The sequence below is a fragment of the Ovis canadensis genome, chromosome 1, assembly GCF_042477335.2.
Source record: "Ovis canadensis isolate MfBH-ARS-UI-01 breed Bighorn chromosome 1, ARS-UI_OviCan_v2, whole genome shotgun sequence".
NCBI classification, from domain to species: Eukaryota; Metazoa; Chordata; class Mammalia; order Artiodactyla; family Bovidae; genus Ovis; species Ovis canadensis.
In genome coordinates, this window is record NC_091245.1 from 127663948 (window position 1) to 127685134 (window position 21187).

Consider the following 21187-nt stretch of genomic DNA (forward strand, 5'->3'; position numbering starts at 1 on the left):
ATTTTCTCATGATCTTTCTTTCTGTCTTCTTCTTCTGGGACTCCTATAATTCGAATGTTGGAGCGTTTCATATTGTCCTGGAGGTCTCTGAGATTGTCCTCGTTTCTTTTAATTCGTTTTTCTTGTTTCCTCTCTGATTCATTTATTTCTACCATTCTATCTTCTATTTCACTAATCCTATCTTCTGCCTCCGTTATTCTACTATTTGTTGCCTCCAGAGTGTTTCTGATCTCATTTATTGTGTTATTCATTATATTTTGACTCTTTTTTATTTCTTCTAGGTCCTTGTTAAACCTTTCTTGCATCTTCTCAATCCTTGTCTCTAGGCTATTTATCTGTGTTTCCATTTTGATTTCAAGATTTTGGATCATTTTCACTATCAATATTCGGAATTCCTTCTCCAGTAGATTCCCTACTTCTTCCTCTTTTGTTTGGTTTGGTGGGCAACTCTCCTGTTCCTTTACCTGCTGAGTATTCCTCTGTCTCTTCATCTTGGTTATATTGCTGCGTTTGGGGTGGCCTTTTTATATTCTGATAATTTGTGGAGTTCTCTTTATTATGGAGCTTCCTCACTTTGGGTGGGGTTCTATCAGTGGCTTGTCAAGGTTTCCTGGTTAGGGAGGCTTGTGTTGGAGTTTTGGTGGGTGGAGCTGGGTTTCTTCTCTCTGGAGTGCAATGGAGTGACCCGTAATGGGTTATGAGACATCAAAGGTTTTGGGATAATTTTGAGCTGCCTGTATATTGAGGCTCAGGGGAGTGTTCCTGTGTTGCTGGAGAATTTGCGTGGTATGTCTTGTTTTGGAACTTGTTGGCCCTTGGGTGGAGCTTGGTTTCAGTGTAGGTATGAAGGCATTTGATGAGCTCCTATTGCTTAATGTTCCCTGAATTCAAGAGTTCTCTAATGTTTTCAGGCTTTGGGTTTAAGCTTCCTGCTTCTGGTTTTCAGTTTTATTTTCACAGTAGCCTCTAGACTTCTCCATCTATACAGCACCGATGATAAAACATCTAGGTTAAAGATGAAAAGTTTCTCCACCTTGAGGGACACTCAGAGAGGTTCACTGAGTTACAAGGAGAAGAGAAGATGGAGGGGGATAGTTAGAGGTAACTGGAATGAGATGCGGTGAGATCAAGAGAGGAGAGAGCAGGCTAGCCAGTAGTCACTTCCTTATGTGCGCTCTATAGTCTGGACCGCTCAGAGGTATTTACAGAGTTATACGGGGAAGAGGAGAGGGAGGAAGTAGACAGAGGTGACCAGGAGGATAAGAGAGAGGAATGAGTAGGAGAGAGACAAATCCTGCCAGTAACCAGTTCCTTAGGTGTTCTCTACCGTCTGGAACACACAGAGATTCACAGAGTTGGATAGAGAAGAGATGGGGGAGAAAAGAGACAGAGGCCACCTGGTGGAGAAAGAGGAGAGGCCAGAGGAGGAGAGAGTGGACAAGTCAGTAATCTCGCTCTCAGGTAAACTTGGGTAGTGAAGTTTGGGTTTTTAAATGTACAAAATTGACAACAAAGATTAAAAATCTGGAGTAGAGGTTGGATTTTCAAAGATACAATATTAAGGAAAAGCAGAAGGAAAAAGGAAGAAAGAAAAAAGAAGAATTATTAAAAAACAAACAAACAAAAAAAAACAAAACAAAACACCAACAACCATCCAAAGAGTATATATGGTGTTTGCCTTAAAAAAAAAAAAAGTCTTTTTTTTTAAAAAATAGTAATACTAGGTTATAGAAATAAAAATTAGAGGAGAAATAGAAGACTTAACAATTAAAAAAAAGCTCGGAAAAAAAAGAAAAAAAAAAGCAAAAGGCAAAAAAAAAAAAAGAATGATTTTAAAAATATTAAAAAATTAAAAATATATCTGGCTCTTCTCTGATGTTATGGGCTGTGTGGGCTCACTTCCAAGGTGGTTCCCTCTGTTTAACTTCTTCTGTTTGCTGGTTTTTAGGCTCACTAGTTCAGTCGCGCTGTGGGGAGGGGGGATGCTGCAAACAAATAGCACTGTCGTGTGTACACAGTATCTCTGCCCCGCTTGACCTGTCCTTTCTCGCGGCGTACAAACCGCTCCGGCTCTACGATGCTCAGCCGGGAACCGTCTGGGGCCGGCCCTAGGCTGCGTGCACTTCCCCGGTCCAAGCCGCTCAGGTTCGGCCCTCAGGCAGCCCTCAGAGGCACAAATGCGGCTGGGACTGCGCTTTGTGCCCTTCCCAGGTCCGAGTAGCTCAGGAGTTTGGCAAGCGCGATCGCTGGGGCTTGTCACCTTTTCCGCCGCTACCGCTCAGCTCTCTGGGTGGACCGCTGGCGCACCCCGTGAGGCAGACTGTGACTGTCCAGCACCCCCAGAAGTCTTAGCAAAGGAGCCTGCTTGCAGTTAGGTAAGTAAAGTCTCTCCGGGTCTGCAATTGCCCCTTTCCAGTCCTTACGGCTCTGGCTGCCTGTCCCCGGCGGGGAATGGTCTGCAGCCGGCTTTTTCCGCTCCGTCCTTTGTTCTGTGCTCAGTCCCGGCGGTGTCTTATGTTCGAGCTTTTCGCGTGGTAGCTATCCCACAGTCTGGTTTGCTAGCCCAAGTTAGATCGTTCTGGTTGCGCGTGGGGCGTTCCTGCCCGATTCTTACAAAGCTCTGCAGCCCGCGCCTCCCGCGCGTCCCTGCCCTGCCCCCACTTCCCAATGGCGGATGCAGGCGTCTGTGCTGCTTTTCCGCTGGGGGAGTTACTGGTGGGCTTGTAATCCCTTGGTTTTAATTATTTATCTATTTTTCCTTCCTGTTATGTTGCCCTCTGTGTTTCCAAGGCTCGCCACAGACTCGGCAGGGAGAGTGTTTCCTGGTGTTTGGAAACCTCTCTTCTTAAAATTCCCTTCCCGGGACGGGCTTCCCTTCCCGGGACGGAGCTCCCTCCCCACCTCCTTTGTCTCCTTTTTCGTCTTTTATATTTTTTCCTACCTGTTTTTGAAGACAATGGTCTGCTTTTCTGGTTGCCTGATGTCCTCTGCCAGCCTACAGAAGTTGTTTTGTGGAGTTTGCTCGGCGTTGAAATGTTCTTTTGAGGAATTTGTGAGGGAGAACGTGATCTTCCCGTCCTATTCCTCCGCCATCTTTTTCTGTCCGCTCCATTTTTCTTATCCTTCAGTTTCTTACCTTTTCTGTCCACCTTGAAATACAAAACTATAAATTCTACTTGACAAATTCTCTCGTACAGACACGTTACTTTTCACTGCCACAGCCAACACACTCTTTGGTCACAGTATCCCTGGATTATTGAAAAGCTCTTTTATCATTGTTGCATTATTTCTAATACCTTTCCATTCAGATCTCTGGATACTGGCTTAAAACAGTAAAGACAACTCCCATTCTGTGCATCCTTGAAACCAGCTCTAAGTACAGTCCCTGATACATAATTTGGACTCAGTATTCTTCCATAAAAATGGATGGATCAAATCAAACATGTATTCAAACATTGGAGAGCCACATATACTGTAAAGATGTTTGATTATATGATTAAATTTTCTAAATGCAAATTTCTTCTTTCTAAAATGAGGCTTAACTATTTTTATATAACTGTTTTCCTTATGTTTCATATCTATTTAGTGTTCTGGTCGGGAATTTTACTCAATAAATGTTATTCCCTTTATCTCACTTTCCTTCCCACCCCCCTTGTCTATATATATTTACTTTTGTGATTATCATTTAATACATATTATTTAAATATGCACTTTTTAGAATCCAAACATAAACTTTAATTTTAAATAATTTTTTTTTCAGTGACAAGGTGGTCCTAAAAATTCTTATACAGAGTGAAGTATGTCAGACAGAGAAAGACAAATATATGATATTTCTTTAGATTTCTATGAAATCTAAAAATACAAATGAAGCTATTTATAAAACAGAAATAGAATCACAAAAGTGGAAAACAAGCATAGTTACCAAGGGGTTGGGAGGGGAAGGGGGGACAGAGGGGGATAAACTGGGAGGTTGAAAATGACATATTCACACTACTATATATAAAATAGATAACTAATAAAAATCTACTGTATAGCACAGGGAACTCTACCCAATATTCTGTTATGACCTATATAAGAATAGAATCTAAAAGAGGAGTGGATATAGGTGTCTATATGACTGATTCACTTTGCTGTATAGCAGAAACTAGCACAACATTGTAAATCAACTATAGTCCAATAAAAATTAAATTTTTGAAATCTCATTTTTCTTATTCCATAGTTTTAAATTTATGTTTAATAACAGCTATAAAATACCCATATTTATTTGTACTGTAATCCTGATTTAGTTTGAATTTAATATAATAGCTTTGTAACATAAAAGAAGTCATTCTATGGTATACACATATGTATGCCCTAATTAAAAACACTTTTATGATGAGGAAGCAAAACCCCTCAGAATATAAATTACCTGTTATTGACTTTTTGCACTCTGACTAAGCCATTTTGTACAGTAATTTATTACCCAAAATACAGTGTTAACATCATGTCAACATAATGGGCATGGAATCATGCATATTTTCATGCTCAGATTAAAGAATAACTTTATGTTATATTTTTAAAGCATATGTCTTGGGAACATGTTTATGCAAAAGTTTGATATCAATATTTTTGAAGCTCCACAGGAGTAAAAAGATCAGTCCATAGTAGGAAAATATTTTATTTCTAGCACATGCTCCTGTGTGGTGGTCTGCTTACCTGTACTGCAGACCCCTCCCACTCAGCTGAGGACTGGCGGCTCCTGGAGCGCCTCCATGGGCCCGAAGGAGAGATGATCCGGGTGAGGGACAGCGCGCCCTCGGTGAGAACGCCTTCTCTAGAGTCTATTTTGATAACTCAAATTAAGTATCATCTTGCAGTAAGACATTTTAGTCAAGATCAAAGGCTTATTAAACAGTAGGTTTTAAATATCCATGTGAAATATGTTCTAAAGATTCCCGTAATTAGGACTATATATGGACTTTTCTGGTGGCTCAGATGGTAAAGAATCTGCATGCGGTGCAGAAGATATAAAAGACCTGGGTGTGATCGCTGGGTTGGAAATACCCGCTGGAGAATGGATGGCTATGCACTCCAGTATTCTTGCCTGGAGAATTCCATGGACAGAGGAGCCTGGCAGGCAATAGTCTAAGAGGTCATAAAGAGTTCAACACGACTGAGTAGCTTTCACTTCACTTCACTTCATAGATTTTCTCCTTAGGGTATATTTTTTTCTACCTTGCAATCCCTAGGACTGGGAGATACCACAGACATACGAAAAATCATAAGAGAATACTGTGAATAGTTATATACTAACAAATTGGATAACCTGGAAGAAACACAAATTTCTAGAAACACAGAGCATACGAACACTGAGTTAAGAAGAAAAATAATTTGAACAGACTGATCGCCAGAAGTGAAATTAAAGCAGCAATTCAAAAAATTTCCAGGGGAATTACACCAAATGTATAAAAATAACTTATATTTATCTTTCTCAAACTATTCCAACTAACTGAAGATGAGGGAACATTCCCTAATTTATTCCAATAGTAGACCACCATTTCCTTGCTACCAAACTAGAGAAAAACACTACCAAAGAACAAATAAATAAATAAAAAGCTCAACAAAATGTTAGCAAACCAAATTAAAAAATACAAAGTAGTGTCATTCACCATGATCAAGTTGGATTTAATCCAGGGTCACAAAGACAGTTTAACATATGCAAATCAATCAATGTGATACACCTATGTTAACAAAAAGAAAGACAAAAAATACATGCTCATTTCAATAAATAAGAAAAAATAATTTTTAAAAAATCAGCATCCATTCAAGTTAAAAACTCTCATCTAAGTGGTTTAGGGAGAAATAGCTGAATATAATAAAGACTGTTTATGACAAATTCATGCCAACATAATACTCATTGGTGAAAAGGTGAAATCTTTCCTGCTAAATTCAGGAATAAGACAAAGGATGCTCCTTCTCACCACTTCTATTTAAAGTAGAATTGGACATTATAGCTGCAGCAGACAAGAAGAAATAAAATGTATTGGAAAGAAAAAGGTAACACTATCACTACTTGCAGATGATGTACTTTGTATAGAAAACTCTAAAGTCTCCACTGAAAACCTATTAGAACTAATAAGTTAGTTCAGTAGATTGTATGTTACAATTTTAGTATAGAGAAATGTGTTGTGTTTCTATACATTAATTATGAAATACTAGGAAGTGAGAGTAAAAAGAAAAACTTATTTAATTGGTTCTACAAATGATACCTAGGAATCAACTTAAGGAAGTGAAAGAAGTATCTTCTGAAAACCACAAACTTTGATAAAGAAAATTGAAAATGATATGCAAAAATGGAAAGATATCCCATTCCCTTGATTTGGAAAAGTTAATATTATTAAAATGGCCATAATAGAAGAGTTCCAGAAAAACATCTATTTCTTATTGACTATGCCAAAGCCTTTGACTGTGTGGATCACAATAAACTGTGGAAAATTCTGATGGAGATGGGAATACCAGACCACCTGACCTGCCTCTTGAGAAACCTATATGCAAATCAGGAAGCAACAGTTAGAACTGGACATGGAACAACAGACTGGTTCCAACAGGAAAAGGAGTGCGTCAAGGCTGTATATTGTCACCCTGCTTATTTAACTTCTATGCAGAGTACATCATGAGAAACTCTGGGCTGGAAGAAGCACAGCTGGAATCAATATTGCTGGGAGAAATAACAATAACCTCAGATATGCAGATGACACCACCCTTATGGCACAAAGAGAAGAGGAACTAAAAAGCCTCTTGATGAAAGTGAAAGAGGAGAGTGAAAAAGTTGGCTTAAAGCTCAACATTCAGAAAACGAAGATCATGGCATCTGGTCCCATCATTTTATGGGAATTAGACAGGCAAACAGTGGAAACAGTGTCAAATTTTATTTTTTGGGGCTCCAAAATCACTGCAGATAGTGATTGCAGTGAAGAAATGAAAAGATGTTTACTCCTTGGAAGGAGAGTTATGACCAACCTAAATAGCATATAGAAAAGCAGAGACATTACTTTGCCAACAAAGGTCCATCTAGTCAAGGCTATAGTTTTTCCTGTGGTCATGTATGGCTGTGAAAGTTGGACTGTAAAGAAAACTGAGAGCCGAAGAATTGATGCTTTTGAACTGTGGTGTTGGAGAAGACTCTTGAGAATCCCTTGGACTGCAAGGAGATCCAACCAATCCATTCTGAAGGAGAACAGCCCTGGGATTTCTTTGGAAGGAATGATGCTAAAGCTGAAACTCCAGTACTTTGGCCACCTCATGTGAAGAGTTGACTCATTGGAAAAGACTCTGATGCTGGGAGGGATTGGGGGCAGGAGGAGAAGGGGACGACAGAGGATGAGATGGCTGGATGGCATCACGGACTCAATGGACATGAGTCTGAGTGAACTCCGGGAGTTGGTGATGGACAGAGAGGCCTGGTGTGCTGCAATTCATTGGGTCACAAAAAGTCAGACACGACTGAGGGACTGAACTGAACTGAACTGAATACCCAAAGAAATCTACAGATTTAATGCAATTTTATCAAAGTATCCATGATATTTTTGACAGAAGTAGACCAAAAAAATCCTAAAATTCACAGAACTACAATAATCCTTAAATAATTCGAAAATTCATAGAAAAATAATCTTAAAACTAGAACAGCAAAAGACCACTTATTGGCAAATAACTCTTCAGAAAAAAACAATAGCGCTGGAGATATAACTCACCCAAACTGACTATATTGTAAAACTACAGTAATCAAAATAGCATAGTATTGGCATAAAAAGGCACATAGAACACACAGATGGCTAACAGGACAAGAAAAGATGCTCAATAATACCAAGTATCAGAAAATGCAAATTTAAACAATAATGCAATATCAAGTCACATCTGTCAGAATACCTATCACCAAAACAATCAGTAGATATCAGAAGTTTTAGAGGATATGGGAAAAGGAACCAGTTGAACACTCTTGGGGAATGTAAATGATTGGTTCAACCACTATGGAAATCAGTATGGAGGTTCCATAAAAACCTAAAAATAGGGCAGCCACATGATCCAGCAATTCTACTCCTGGGTACCTATCCAGAAAAAGTGAAAACACTAACTTCAAAAGATACATACACTCCAGGGTTCATAGCAATACTGTTTATAATATCTCACATATGGAAGCAACTCAAATGTCTCATTTAAGAAGATATGGTGTACATATACACATCATGGAATATTACTGAGACATAAAAATAAAATACTGCAGTTTGCAGCAAAATGGATGGATCTAGAGAATATGCTTAGTGAAAGATGTTTGGGCAGAGGAATAATGCAGATAGAGGAAAACAAATACTGTATTACTTCAGTTATATGAAAACTCTAAAATTATAAAATGAATGCATATGTAAGACAGAAAGAGACCCAAAGATATAGAAAACAATCTTTTGGTTATGAAAGGAGATAGCAAAGGGGAGGGACCAATTAGTACTACTGGAGTAGCAGATGCAAACAACTGTTTATAAAATAGATGAGCAATAAAGATATACTATATGGCATGGTGAATTATGTATTATGTTGCAATAATTTTTAATGGACTAGATCTTCAAAAATACTGAATCATTATGCTCTACACCCGAAACTAACACAATATTGCAAATCAGATACAGTTGAATAAAAAAAAAAAACTTAAAAATTTGGCACCTGCCCAATTCTGAAATAGGTGATGTGAAAGTAAAATCTGTACAAGTAAGATATGCAGAAAAGGTCAATAACAAAACAATTTTGACTACATGTTTGATTATTGAATGTGTTTGTTTGTTTAGACGGAGAAGACAGGATATGTTTGGATTTAGGCATCTACAGATAGAGAAACATTTATAAATATGTAGCTATAAAACAAGATTTCTATTCTTAACACTATGGACAGTTTGGACAAGAATTTTTCTTGTTGGGGGCTTCTTTGTGAATGCAGAATCATCAGCATCTTTGGCTTCTATAAATGAATTTGCAATGATTCAAGAAAGGAGGTAGAAATATTCTTGTCTTATGGCCAGAGGCAAATGATTTAAGAAGGAAGAGATAGAAAAGGGGAAAAATTTTTCTATGTTGCTTCTCACATTTTTAATATAAGATACAAATTATATGATAAGAAATGTTAAAAATGAGTATCTGTTTAGAGGCACATGATTCTACTGAAAAAATTATCTGGCAGAGCAAATTAGAATGATGGTCTTTAAATATCTCCAAACTAACAAGCTACTTTAGGCAAATTATCGATTGTCAAAAGTGACCGGCACATCATGGTTGCTTCCATATTTGTTGTCTATGTCAGGGAATGGATGGTATGCTCTGCCAATTACTGACAGCATATAAAGGTCCATGGGAAGGAGAAGACACACACACTTCAGAACCATCACCTTGCAGTCCACCTGAATCTGCTCCCCTTGACAACATGCGTTGTAACTACTACGGCAACTCCTATGGCTACGGCTGCGGATTGAGCCCTTTTTATAGCTGTGGTTATGGAACCAGATGTGGCTGTGGATATGGGACTGGCTGTGGATATGGTTCAGGATATGGCCGTGGATTTAGCCCCTATAATGGCTGTGGATACAGCTCCCATTATGACTGTGGTTATGGAACCAGATATGGCTGTGGATATGGCTCCTGCTGTGGCTGTGGATATGGCTCTGGCTATGACAGTTACAGGCCAGTCTGCTACAGGAGATGTTATTTTTCTTGCTGCTAGAACTTCACCACCTAAAACACCATTTATTTCTGAAACCACACATCTAAGATAATGCTGATTCAAGGATTGAAAAGTCATGATTTCTATATGCAAGAAATTACATGCAAGACAGAGCTTTCACCTTCAACTACCCATTCTTAAGATTGACATCTTTGAGGTCAGAAGCTCCATGGGGGTATCTGTCTTTTTTCCCATATTAACCTTTACTCCCTTAATCTCTGACTCTCTGTAGTAATGATCCTAATACCCTACCGTTGGGGAAGTCCATTGTTATCAATAAAAACGGTTCATTGTTTCTAAAAAATCTCTGTGTATTTGCTTGAGCAAAATTTTTGTTTTGAGGTGTTATGGCCTCTATTGAAAACTGAGCAAATGTGAAGCTGAACTTTGAAGTCCTTCTTGATATAAGCGTTTCTTTTTATACTTCCATCAGAAATAATGTCTTTCCCACTTATTTCTTGTTTTTCACATACTTCAGATCAGTTCAGTTCAGTTCAGTCACTCAGTCGTGTCCGACTCTTTGCGACTCCATGAATTGCAGCACGCCAGGCCTCCTTGTCCATCGCCAACTTCTGGAGTTCACTCAGACTCGCGTCCATCAAGTCGGTGATGCCATCAAGTCATCTCATCTTCTGTTGTCCCGTTTTCCTCCTGCCCCCAATCCCTCCCAGCATCACAGTCTTTTCCAATGAGTCAACTCTTCACATGAGGTAGCCAAAGTTCTGGAGTTTCAGCTTTAGCATCATTTCTTCCAAAGAACACCTAGGACTGATCTCCTTCAGAATGGACTGGTTGGATCTCCTTGCAGTCCAAGGGACTCTCAAGAGTCTTCTCCAACACCACAGTTCAAAAGTATCAATTCTTTGGCGCTCAGCTTAGGCACTCACATATATAAGCAGAAATCTCAGTATTTCAGGACTGTGCTTTGCAAATCTCTCTGTGTCTGGGGTGGAGCTGGAGGTGAAAGAGGAGGAGGAATGATACTTTATTCAGGAAGTTAATGCAAATTCCAAAATAAACAAGAGGTGGCCTGAGTACTTAAAGGAATAATGGAAAGGAAGGGAAATTTCCAGCATATATGAGAAATAAGAAGCAGAGATAGGTGTCAAACACATGAGACTAAAGAATGCATGCAAAAGTCAAAACATTCTATCATATCATCTGCTTTTGATGGAAATGCAAATGTATTTCTTTGTGTATATATTGATGTTGAAATTGTTATCAATCACTTAGATGATTAATAGTTTTGAGTAGTTTTGAAAAGGTCTCATCTTAGACACTGAAAATAAAGTAGAAAAATTATAGAAAAATTTTCTACTCTCACAGTGTTTACATTTTAGTAGGTGAGGAATAAAAGAATGAAAAATAAGATAATTTCAAACTGACAGTTGGGATGTGGGAATAAAACCGTTTAGTGGGAAAGAGAGTAAGGATTGAAGCATTAAAGAGATATTTCAGGGAGATATTTTCACCTTGTGAAATCTCATGCCAATTGCAAGGAAAGATTCAAAAGGACAGTAGCAATTGTAAAGGGGAAAAGAAGTCCACGAAGTTTTGGAAGAATATGATTTAGTAAGCATGTATGAGATAGCTTACTTATCCAGCAAAGAGTCTTCACAAACTAACTCTTAACATACCTTCAAAATCTGAAACGGTGTGACTCCCTTAGTTAAAGAGGGCTTCCTTGGTGGCTCAGACAGTAAAGAATCTGCCTGCAGTGCAGACCTGGGGTCAGTCCTTGGGTTGGGAAGATCCCTTGCAGAAGGCAATGACTATCCAACCCAATATTCCTGCCTAAAGTATTCCATGGATAGAGGAGCCTGGCGGGCTACAGTCCATGGGGTTGCAAAGAGCTGGACACATCTGGACAACTAACACTTTCATACTTTCACTAGTGAAGGAACACTTGAGACATCCAACTTAGTGAAATGACAAAATGGTGATAATCAATCAAAGTATCTATAAGTTTGTAAATGACACATAAATATTTGAACAGAAATTTGACTAAATCTATCAATTTTTTATTAGAGAAATATTAATTTAGCCCAACTTATGTGCAAGGTATTATAACCAGAGCTGGTTATTCCATGATGCACAGAATAGAGGTGGTTCTGCAGGCATCATTAGGTATGGAGAGGCTTGAGTGAAAAGGTTTAGAATAATGCAATAAAGATGGAAGTCTTTTCAGTAAACCAGGGGAATTGTGGCCAGAAATTCTGCTTTGGCAGTGGCATTGAAAAGCAAAGTGTCTACTGTAGAGAATTTGCGAGGCAAACTTAAAATTTCAAATTGCAAGGAGGAAAGGAAAGGTAAGAAAACTGAAGCATAATGATGATTGGAATGAGGATACATTTTCTTTATGCCTATCATTCATGATTAAACATAGCAGAGTCAGAAGATTATACCAGTGATCAATAGAAGAAAAAAAATGTTTGAATGATTTCTCAGCTGAAGAATTAATGCCTAATACTGAAAATTCTCAGAAATGAAATCAGAGGCTTGATGAAAGTTCCTTCTGAAGGCATTCAATGAAGTACTGGATCACTACTCATTTCACTGTTTTTGATATTTGAGTGTACAATAGAAGCTTTCATGGTTCTTATTGTAAAAAATAACAAGTATTGGAATATGCTTGATTATGAAAGATAGTAGTACACATAAGCAAGTGAGATAAGCAAAAATAACACACCCCCCAACTTTCTGGAGAAGGAAATGGCAACCCACTCCTGTACTCTTGCCTGGAAAATCCCATGGACTGAGAGCCTGGTAGGCTACAGTCCATGGGGTCGCAAAGAGTCGGACAAGACTGAGCGACTTTCCCTTCCCTTCCCTTCCCCAACTTTAATATAGAAAAAGCAAGAGAGTTCCAGAAAAACATCTACTTCTGCTTTATTGACTATGCCAAAGCCTTTGACTGTGTGGATCACAACAAACTGTGGAAAATTCTGAAAGAGATGGGAATACCAGACCTCCTTAGCCATCTCCTGAGAAATCTGTATCCAGGTCAAGAAGCAATAGTTAGAACTGGACATGGAAAAATGAACTGGTTCCAAATTGGGAAAGCAGTAAGTCAAGGGTGTATACTGTTACCCTGCTTATGTATCTTCTAAGCAGAGTACACCATGCAAAATGCCAGGCTGGATGAAGCACAAGCTGGAATCAAGATTGCTGGGAGAGAAATATCAATAACCTCAGATATACAAATGACACCACCCTTATGACAGAAAGTGAAGAGGAACTGAAGAGTCTCTTGATGAAAGTGAAAGTGGAGAATGAAAAAATTGGCTTAAAACTCAACATTCGAAAAACTAAGATCATGGCATCTGGTCCCATCAGTTCATGGTAAATAGATGGGGAAACAATGGAAACAGTGAGAGACTATTTTCTTGGGCTCCAAAATCACTGCAGATGGTGATTGCAGCCATGAAATTAAAAGACGCTTGTTCCTTGGAAGAAAATGTAAGACCAACCTAGATAGCATATTAAAAAGCAAAGACATTACTTTGCCAACAAACCTCTGTCTACTCAAAGCTATGGTTTTTCTAGCAGTCATGTATAGATGAGAGATTTGGAGTATAAACAAAACTGAATGCCAAAGAATTGATGCTTTTGAACTGCGTTGTTGGAGAAGACTATTGAGAGTCCCTTGGACTACAAGGAGATCAGACCAGTCCATCCAAAAGGATATCAGTCCTGAATATTCACTGGAAGGACGGATCCTGAAGCTAAAGCTCCAATACTTTGGCTACCTGATGCGAAGAACTGACTCATTGGAAAAGACCCTGATGCTGCGAAAGATTGAATGCAGGAGGAGAATGGGACAACAGAGGATGAGATGGTTGGATGGCCTCACCAACTCAATGGACACGAGTTTGAGCAAGCTCTGGGAGTTGATGATGGACCCGTACCCTGGCTTGCTGTAGTCCATGAGGTGGCAAAGAATAGGACATTACTGAGTGACTGAACTGAACTGAACTGAAACTTTAAGAAGCTACACATTTTTTGGCTACATGCTTGGACATAGAAAGTTCAGATGTTTAGTTTAGAGTGAGAAGGAAGAATATGTTTGGATTTAGACATCCATAGAGAGAGAAACTTATTTGCAAACACACAGCTATACTGTAATGTTTCTATTCTCAGTACTACTGACATTCTGGATTATTTTTCTTTTAGTTACTACATATTGTTCTGTGCCCTGGAGAATTAGGAGCATCCTTGAGTTCTACAACAAGATACCAATTGGTATCAGGAAGTAGGTATCTGTGTGAAGAACTCTGGCAAGACGTTACAATAATTCAAGAAAATGAAGAGACATTTGTTCTCAAGTGATCAGAGGTAGATGTGAAAATAAAAAAGAAAAAGTTAAGGGGAATTTTTTTTTAACATTTCCTCCCAAACCTTTTAAAATAAGATATATATTAAATGAAAGGAGGTTTTGAAAATGGGTATCTGTTATTGGGCACATGATTCTAGTGAGAAATTCTTTGGCAGAGGAAAATTAAAATGATGCTCTTTAAGTGAAATGAGTCTCCAAAATAAGAAGCTATTGTAAGCAAAGCATTATAGGTCAACAGTGACTGGCTCATAATGTTGCTTCCATATTTGCTGCCTATGTCAGGGAATGAATGGTATGCTCTGCCAATTACTGACAGTATATAAAGGTCCAAGGGAAGAAGAAGACACATACACTTCAGAAACATCCTCTTGCAGTCCACCTGAATCCTCTTGCCTTGACAACATGTGTTGTAACTACTACGGCAACTCCTGTGGCTATGGCTGTGGAAACAGCTATAGCTGTGGGTTCAGCCCCTATTATAGCTGTGGTTATGGAACCAGATATGGCTGTGGATATGGTTCAGGATATGGCTGTGGATATGGTTCAGGATATGGCTGTGGATATGGTTCAGGATACGGCTGTGGATATGGGACAGGATATGGCTGTGGATTTGGCCCCTATTATGGCTGTGGCTACGGAACCAGGTATGGCTGTGGATATGGCTCTGGCTATGGCAGCTACTGGCCAGTTTGCTACAGGAGATGTTATTCTTCTTGCTGCTAGAACATCACCATCTAAGCCCTTTTTGCTTCTGAGATGAAGTCTCTAAAGATAATGCCAATTCAAGGATTTATAACCCACGATTTCCACTTGCAAGAAATCACATGCCTGACAGAGGATTTGACCTGCAAATATCCACTTTAGATTGGCATCTTTGAGCCCTGAAGCTTCTTGGTAATATCTCTGCCTCTTCTGCAAATGTTCATCTTTATTCTCTGATTCTCTGTTATGACTGTATTGATGATCCTAACAAAATCACTTGTTCTCAATAAAAATGATTCATTGTTTCTATCAAATCTCTGTGTACTTGCTTGTGAATTACTCTTTTTCCAGGCATTGTAGACTCAGTTGAAAATGGGGCAAACATGATGCATGAAGTTTCAGTTCTTCTTTGATGTAATGCAAACATTTCTGTCCATATCTGTGTCAGAAATAGTGTCTTCCCCACCTGTTTCTTGTATCTCATGCACTCAGGCACTCACAGATCCAAGCACAAGTCTCCCAGTATTTCAGAACTGTGCTGTGTAAATCCCACAGTGTCTAGGATGCAACTAAAGGGGAAAGAGGAGGAAGAATGCCACTTTATTGAGGAAGTTGATGTAAAGTCTAAGATAGACAAAAGATGACCTGAGTGCTTAAAAGAATGGAAGACACTTTCCAGGTTCATGAGAATTAGAATTAGATATAGGAATTAAGAACATGAGAATAAAGAACTAAGCAACAGAAAAGTAATACTAGAAATCTACTCATTTTGTCTGTTTTGATGTAATTGCCTATGTATTTGCATATACCGAGGTTGAGGAAATTGATTTCAATCACTTAACTGACAGTTTTGAGTATTTTTGAAAGGGTCTCAAATTAGACAGTGAAGGCAATGAAGGTGAATTAAAGACAAGCCTCTTGCTTTCACAGTGTTTATATTCCAGCCCGTGCATATAGAAAAACAAACAGAATAAATAATTCAGATCATTTGGAACTGACAATTTTGAGTGGAGGGAATAAAATAGGTAAATGCAAAAGAGAGTAAAAGTTGAAGTATTAGAGAGCTAGTTCAGGGAGGTATTTTCAACTTGTGGCAAATGAGCTGATGTCAATTGCAAAGAAAGGGCAGTAGCAAGTGTAAATGGGAGAAAATTTATGAAGTTTTGTAACAATGTGATTTGTTAGGCATGTATGAGATAATTCGCACATCTAGAAAAGAGTTTTCACAAAATAACTCAACATACCTTCAAAATCTGAAATGGTACGACTCCCTTAATCAAAGAACATTTAAGACACTCAGCTTTAGTAAAATGAGAAAATGGAAATAATATATTCAAATATCTTACAGTTTATAATTGCTACACAAATGTTTAACTTCACCTCTGTTTTTATTGGAGAAATGTAGACTAAGTGCAAATTATATGCTAGGCACTGTTCTCAGAATTGGTTATTCAGTGATGTACAGAAAATATATTGTTTTTGTTGTTTTGGACCACTGTCCAGACATTTGAATGAAAGGTATTAGAATTAGTACAGTAAAGATAGAAGATATTTCAGTAATTTAGGTATATTGTGGACAGAAAGTGTGTGATGTCAGTAGTATTGAAAAGTGAACTGAATGGCAGAGAAATCTGTGATGATGACAGAAAAGGAAAGAAATTGAAGAATGATAAAAATTGGAATAAGGTATATTTTCTTTATCCCTATTATTAGGGATTAAACATTGCAGGGGGATCAGATTAATGGCTGATCCAGTGACTAATACCAGAAAAAATAATAGGTAGAAAGATTTTTCCACTGGAAAAAAAATTGTCCAATTAAGAATGTTCTCAGAAAATGAAATCAGGAGCTTGCTGAAAATTCCTGTTGAAGGCATTCCATAAACTACTGGGTCATAACTCATTTTTTTGTTCTTGTTGAAATGTGAGTGTTCAGTAGAAGGACTCACCCTTCAGAGTTTACACTCCATTCCAACTTGGATTGCATAGTTGTGACTGTAATTTGTTGTTGTTCAATTTCTCAGTCGTGTCCAACTGTTTGTGATGCCATGAATTGCAGCTTGCTAGGCTTCCCTGTGCTTCACTATCTCTCTGAGTTTGCTTAAACTCATGTCCATTGAGTCAATGATGCCATCCAACCATCTCATTCTCTGTCAACCCTTTCTCTTTTTTCCCTCAATCTTTCCCAGCATCAGGGTCTTTTACAATGAGTTACTATAATCCATTACTTCAATTTTGGTAAGAAATGAAAGAGGAACAGTAACAAGTGATACCACAGACACACAAAAGATCATAATAGATAGTTAACAATTATATGCTAACAAATTAGACAGTCTAGAAAAAACAGATGAATTTCTAGAAACTTGTCTAGACATACCCAATCCCAAGATTGAATCAAGAAAGAATTTGAACAGGCTGATTACTAGAAATGAAACTGAATCTGTGCTTTGAAAACCTTCTAGCAAGCAAGAGGTCGAAGAACTGATGCTTTTGAACTGTGGTGTTGGAGAAGACTCTTGAGAGTCCCTTGGACTGCAAGAAAATCCAAACAGTCCATTCTGAAGGAGATCAGCCCTGGGATTTCCTTGGAGGGAAAGATAGTGAAGCTGAAACTCCAGTACTTTGGCCACCTCATATGAAGAGTTGACTCATTGGAAAAGACTCTGATGCTGGGAGGAATTGGGGGCAGGAGGAGAAGGGGATGACAGAGGATGAGATGGCTGGATGGCATCACTGACTCGATGGATGTGAGTCTGGGGGGCTTCACAGGGAAATTCTAGCAAATAGAAAAAGAAGAAACAAACCTAACATTCTCACACTGCTCCAAAGAACTGAGGATGAGGGCGCACTTCCACGTTCCTTCTACATGGCCACCACTATGCTAGCATCAAATCCAGAGAAAGAGACTACAGAAAATAGAAGATGGTAGTCCAAGATCTTTGATGAAAATTGATACAAAATTCCCAACAAAACATCAACAAACAAATTTCAACAATATGAAAAGGATCAAATAGCTTGACTGAGTTGGATTTACTTGAGACTCACAAGGTTGGATCAATGTGTGTGATACACCACGTTAACAACAACAACAACAAAGACAAAAACCATAGCGTCATTTGATAGATGCAGAAAAAGCATTTGAAAAAGTCAACATCCATTCATGATGGAAACTCTGGTCAAAGTGGGTGTAGAAGAAAAATATCTCAGCTTAGTAAAAACTATTCATTTATGGCAAACCCACAACCAACATAATAGTCCGTATTGAAAAGATTAAAGCCTTCCTACTAAGTTCAGTAACATGACAATCATGCTCACTCTTACCACTTCTACTTACAATAGAACTGGAAATCCTAGCTACAGCAGTCAGACAAGAAAAAGAAATAGAAGCATCCAGACTGGAAAGAAAGAGGTGACACTCACTATTTGTCCATGATACGGTACTTTATACTTCAGTTCAGTAGCTCAGTCATGTCCGACTCTTTGTGACTCCATGGAAGGCAGTGCGCCAGGCTTCCCTGTTCATCACCAACTCCCAGAGCTTTCTCAAACTCATGTCCATCGCCTTGGTGATGCCATCCAACCATCTCATCCTTTGTTGTCACCTTCTCTTCCTGCCTTCACTCTTTTCCAGCATCAGGGTCTTTTCCAATGAGTCAGTTCTTCACATCAGGTGGCCAAAGTACTGGAGTTTCAGCTTTAGCATCAGTCCTTTCAATGAATATTCAGGACTGATTTCATTTAGCACTGACTGGTTTGATTTCCAAGCAGTCCAAGGGACTCTCAATAGTCTTCTCCAACACCACAGTTCAAAAACATCAGTTGTTCGGTGCTCAGCTTTCTTTATGGTCCAACTCTCACATCCATACATGACTATTGGAAAAACCATAGCTTTGACTAGATGGACCTTTGTTGGCAAAAAAAAAAAAAAAAAAGTCTCTGCTTTTTAATACACTGTCTAGGTTGGTCATAGCTTTTCTTCCAAGGAGCAAGTATCTTTTAATTTCATGGCTGCAGTCAACATCTGCAGTGATTTTGTACCTTATGTAGTGAAATCAAATCTCCACCTTCAAACCATAAATAACTAATAAATTCAGTAAGCTGAATGATACAAGATTAATATACAGAAATCTGCTATGTTTTTATAACTCATAATAGAACATTCAGAAGAGAAAGTAGAATGAATCTCATAAAAACTGCATCAAAAAATACCTAGGAATAAACCTAGACACAGAAGTGAAAGACCTGTGCTCTGAAAATTATTAAATTTTCATTAACAAAATTGCAATTGATATAAAAAAATGAAAATATATCCTATGTCTTTGGATTGGAAGAATATTAAATATGGCCACACTACCAAAAGAATCCCACAGATTTAATGTAATCTCCATCAGAATAACTATGACATTTTTCACAGTAGTAGAACAAATTTTTTTTAATTCACAGAATTAGAATAAATAATCCTATTTCATAGAAAAATAATCTTAAACTAGAATAGCCAAAGGTCCTTAATTTCCAAAGAACTCTTCAGAATAAAGGACAAAACTGGACAACTGTCCCAAAGTTCAGACAATACTACAGTGTGGTGTTTTCCCCAGAACAGGGCTGCCCAAGTGTCACCGTGGTATGGGTTGCCAATACAGGAGACTCAAGAGACCTGGGTTTGATCCCTGGGTCTGGAAGATCCCTTGGAGTAGGAAATGGCAAGCCACTCCAGTATTCTTGTGTGGAACATTCCATGCAGAGAGGAGCCTGGTGGGCTACAGTCCATGGGGTCTCAAAGAGTTGGACATGACTGAGCACACATATGCACACACAGACCCAGGTCAGTGGAACAGAATACAGAGGCCAGAAATAATGCCATAAATTAACCTATGACAGAGGAGGCAAGAACATACAATGGTGAAAAGACAGTCTCTTCAAGTGCTACGTGGAAAACTGGAGAGCTATATGTAAAACTATGAGATTAGAAAATTGCCTCATACCATATACAAAAATAAACTCAAAATGGGCTAAAGACCTAAATGTAAGACCTGAGAATATAAAACTCTTATAAGAAAACATAAAGGATCACTCTTTGACATAAATTATAAAAGCTATTTTTGGATCTGTCTCCTAAGGCAAAAGAATTAAAAGTTAAACAAACAGAACATAGTTACACTTAAAAGGTTTTGCCCAGCAAAAGGAAGTAGCTGAAAAATGAAAAGACCACCATGAAATGGAAGAATATATTTGCAAATGATGTGACCAACAAGGTGTTAATATCCAAATTAGATAAATAGCTCACACAGCTCAAAAAACAAAACAAACAAACCAAAAAACCAACCCAGACAAGAAATTTGTTATTTGGGCACATGACTCTACTGAGACAATTCTTTGGCAGTGAAAATTCAAATGATGCTCTTTAATAAAACTGGAATCACCAAAATAGCAAGCTCATTTAAAAGAAACCACTAGTGACTGTCAACAGTGGCTGGTGCGTAATGTTGCTTGCATATTTGTTTTCTATGTCAGGGAATGAATGGTATGCTCTGCCAATTAGTGACAGGATATAAAGGTCCATGGGGAGGAGAAGACACACACATTTCGAAAACATCCTCTTGCAGTCCACCTGAATCCACTTGCCTTGACAACATGTGCTGCAACTACTATGGCAACTCCTGTGGCTATGGCTATGGAAACAGCTATAGCTGTGGGTTCAGCCCCTGTTACGGCTGTGGTTATGGGACTGGCTATGGATATGGCTCAGGATATGGCTGTGGATTCAGCCCCTATTATGGCTGTGGCTATGGCTCCCATTATGGCTGTGGTTATGGGACAAGATATGGCTGCGGATATGGCTCCAGATACTGCAGTTATCGGCCAGTCTGCTACAGATATTCTTCTTGCTGCTAGAATATCACCATCCAAGCCTTCTGAAATAACACATCTAAAGATAATGCTTCTGAAATAACACATCTAAAGATAATGCTGATTCAAAGATTTTTAAGCTACATTTCTATGTCTAAGAAATTACATGCCTGACAGAGGCTTTGACCTCCAGCCGCCCATATTTAGATTAACATCCTTAAAGCCTGAGGTTCCATGATAGCACCTGATCATTTCCCAATAGTTAGCCTTTATCATCTTAATCTCTGATTCTCTGTTATGACTGTGTCGATGATTGTAGCATCATACGGTGGGGGAAATCACTTATTCTCAATAAAAATGGTTCATTTCTTCTAACAAATTTCTGTGTACTTGTTTGTGAATTAGTTCTTCTGACCTCTCTTGAAGATTGGGCTAATAGGTTGCCTGCACCTTGAGTTGTTCTTTAATATAATACAAACATTTCTTCTTATACCTGTGTTAGAAATAATATCTTCTCTACTTATTTCTCATATTCCACGTGCTCAGTCATTCACATACCCA

At 38.4% G+C, this 21187-nt stretch overlaps 1 protein-coding gene across 1 annotated transcript; it reads left to right on the top strand.

The window, feature by feature from the left end:
- The first annotated feature begins 14480 nt into the window (after positions 1-14480).
- On the top strand, positions 14481-20671 carry LOC138439200 (keratin-associated protein 21-1-like). The gene is made up of 2 exons (XM_069587688.1): positions 14481-14745; positions 20526-20671. The coding sequence occupies exons 1-2, from the start codon at positions 14481-14483 to the stop codon at positions 20669-20671; spliced, it is 411 nt and encodes a 136-aa protein (XP_069443789.1).
- The last annotated feature ends 516 nt before the right edge of the window (positions 20672-21187 follow it).

What these genes read in the sequence shown, in the direction of transcription:
- LOC138439200 (XM_069587688.1), top strand. Translation starts at nt 14,481, where the DNA reads ATGTGTTGTAACTACTACGGCAACTCCTGTGGCTATGGCTGTGGAAAC. An exon ending in TGGCTGTGGATATGGCTCTG is followed by an intron (nt 14,746 to 20,525) that starts GCTATGGCAGCT and finishes GATATGGCTCAG; the next exon opens with GATATGGCTGTGGATTCAGC.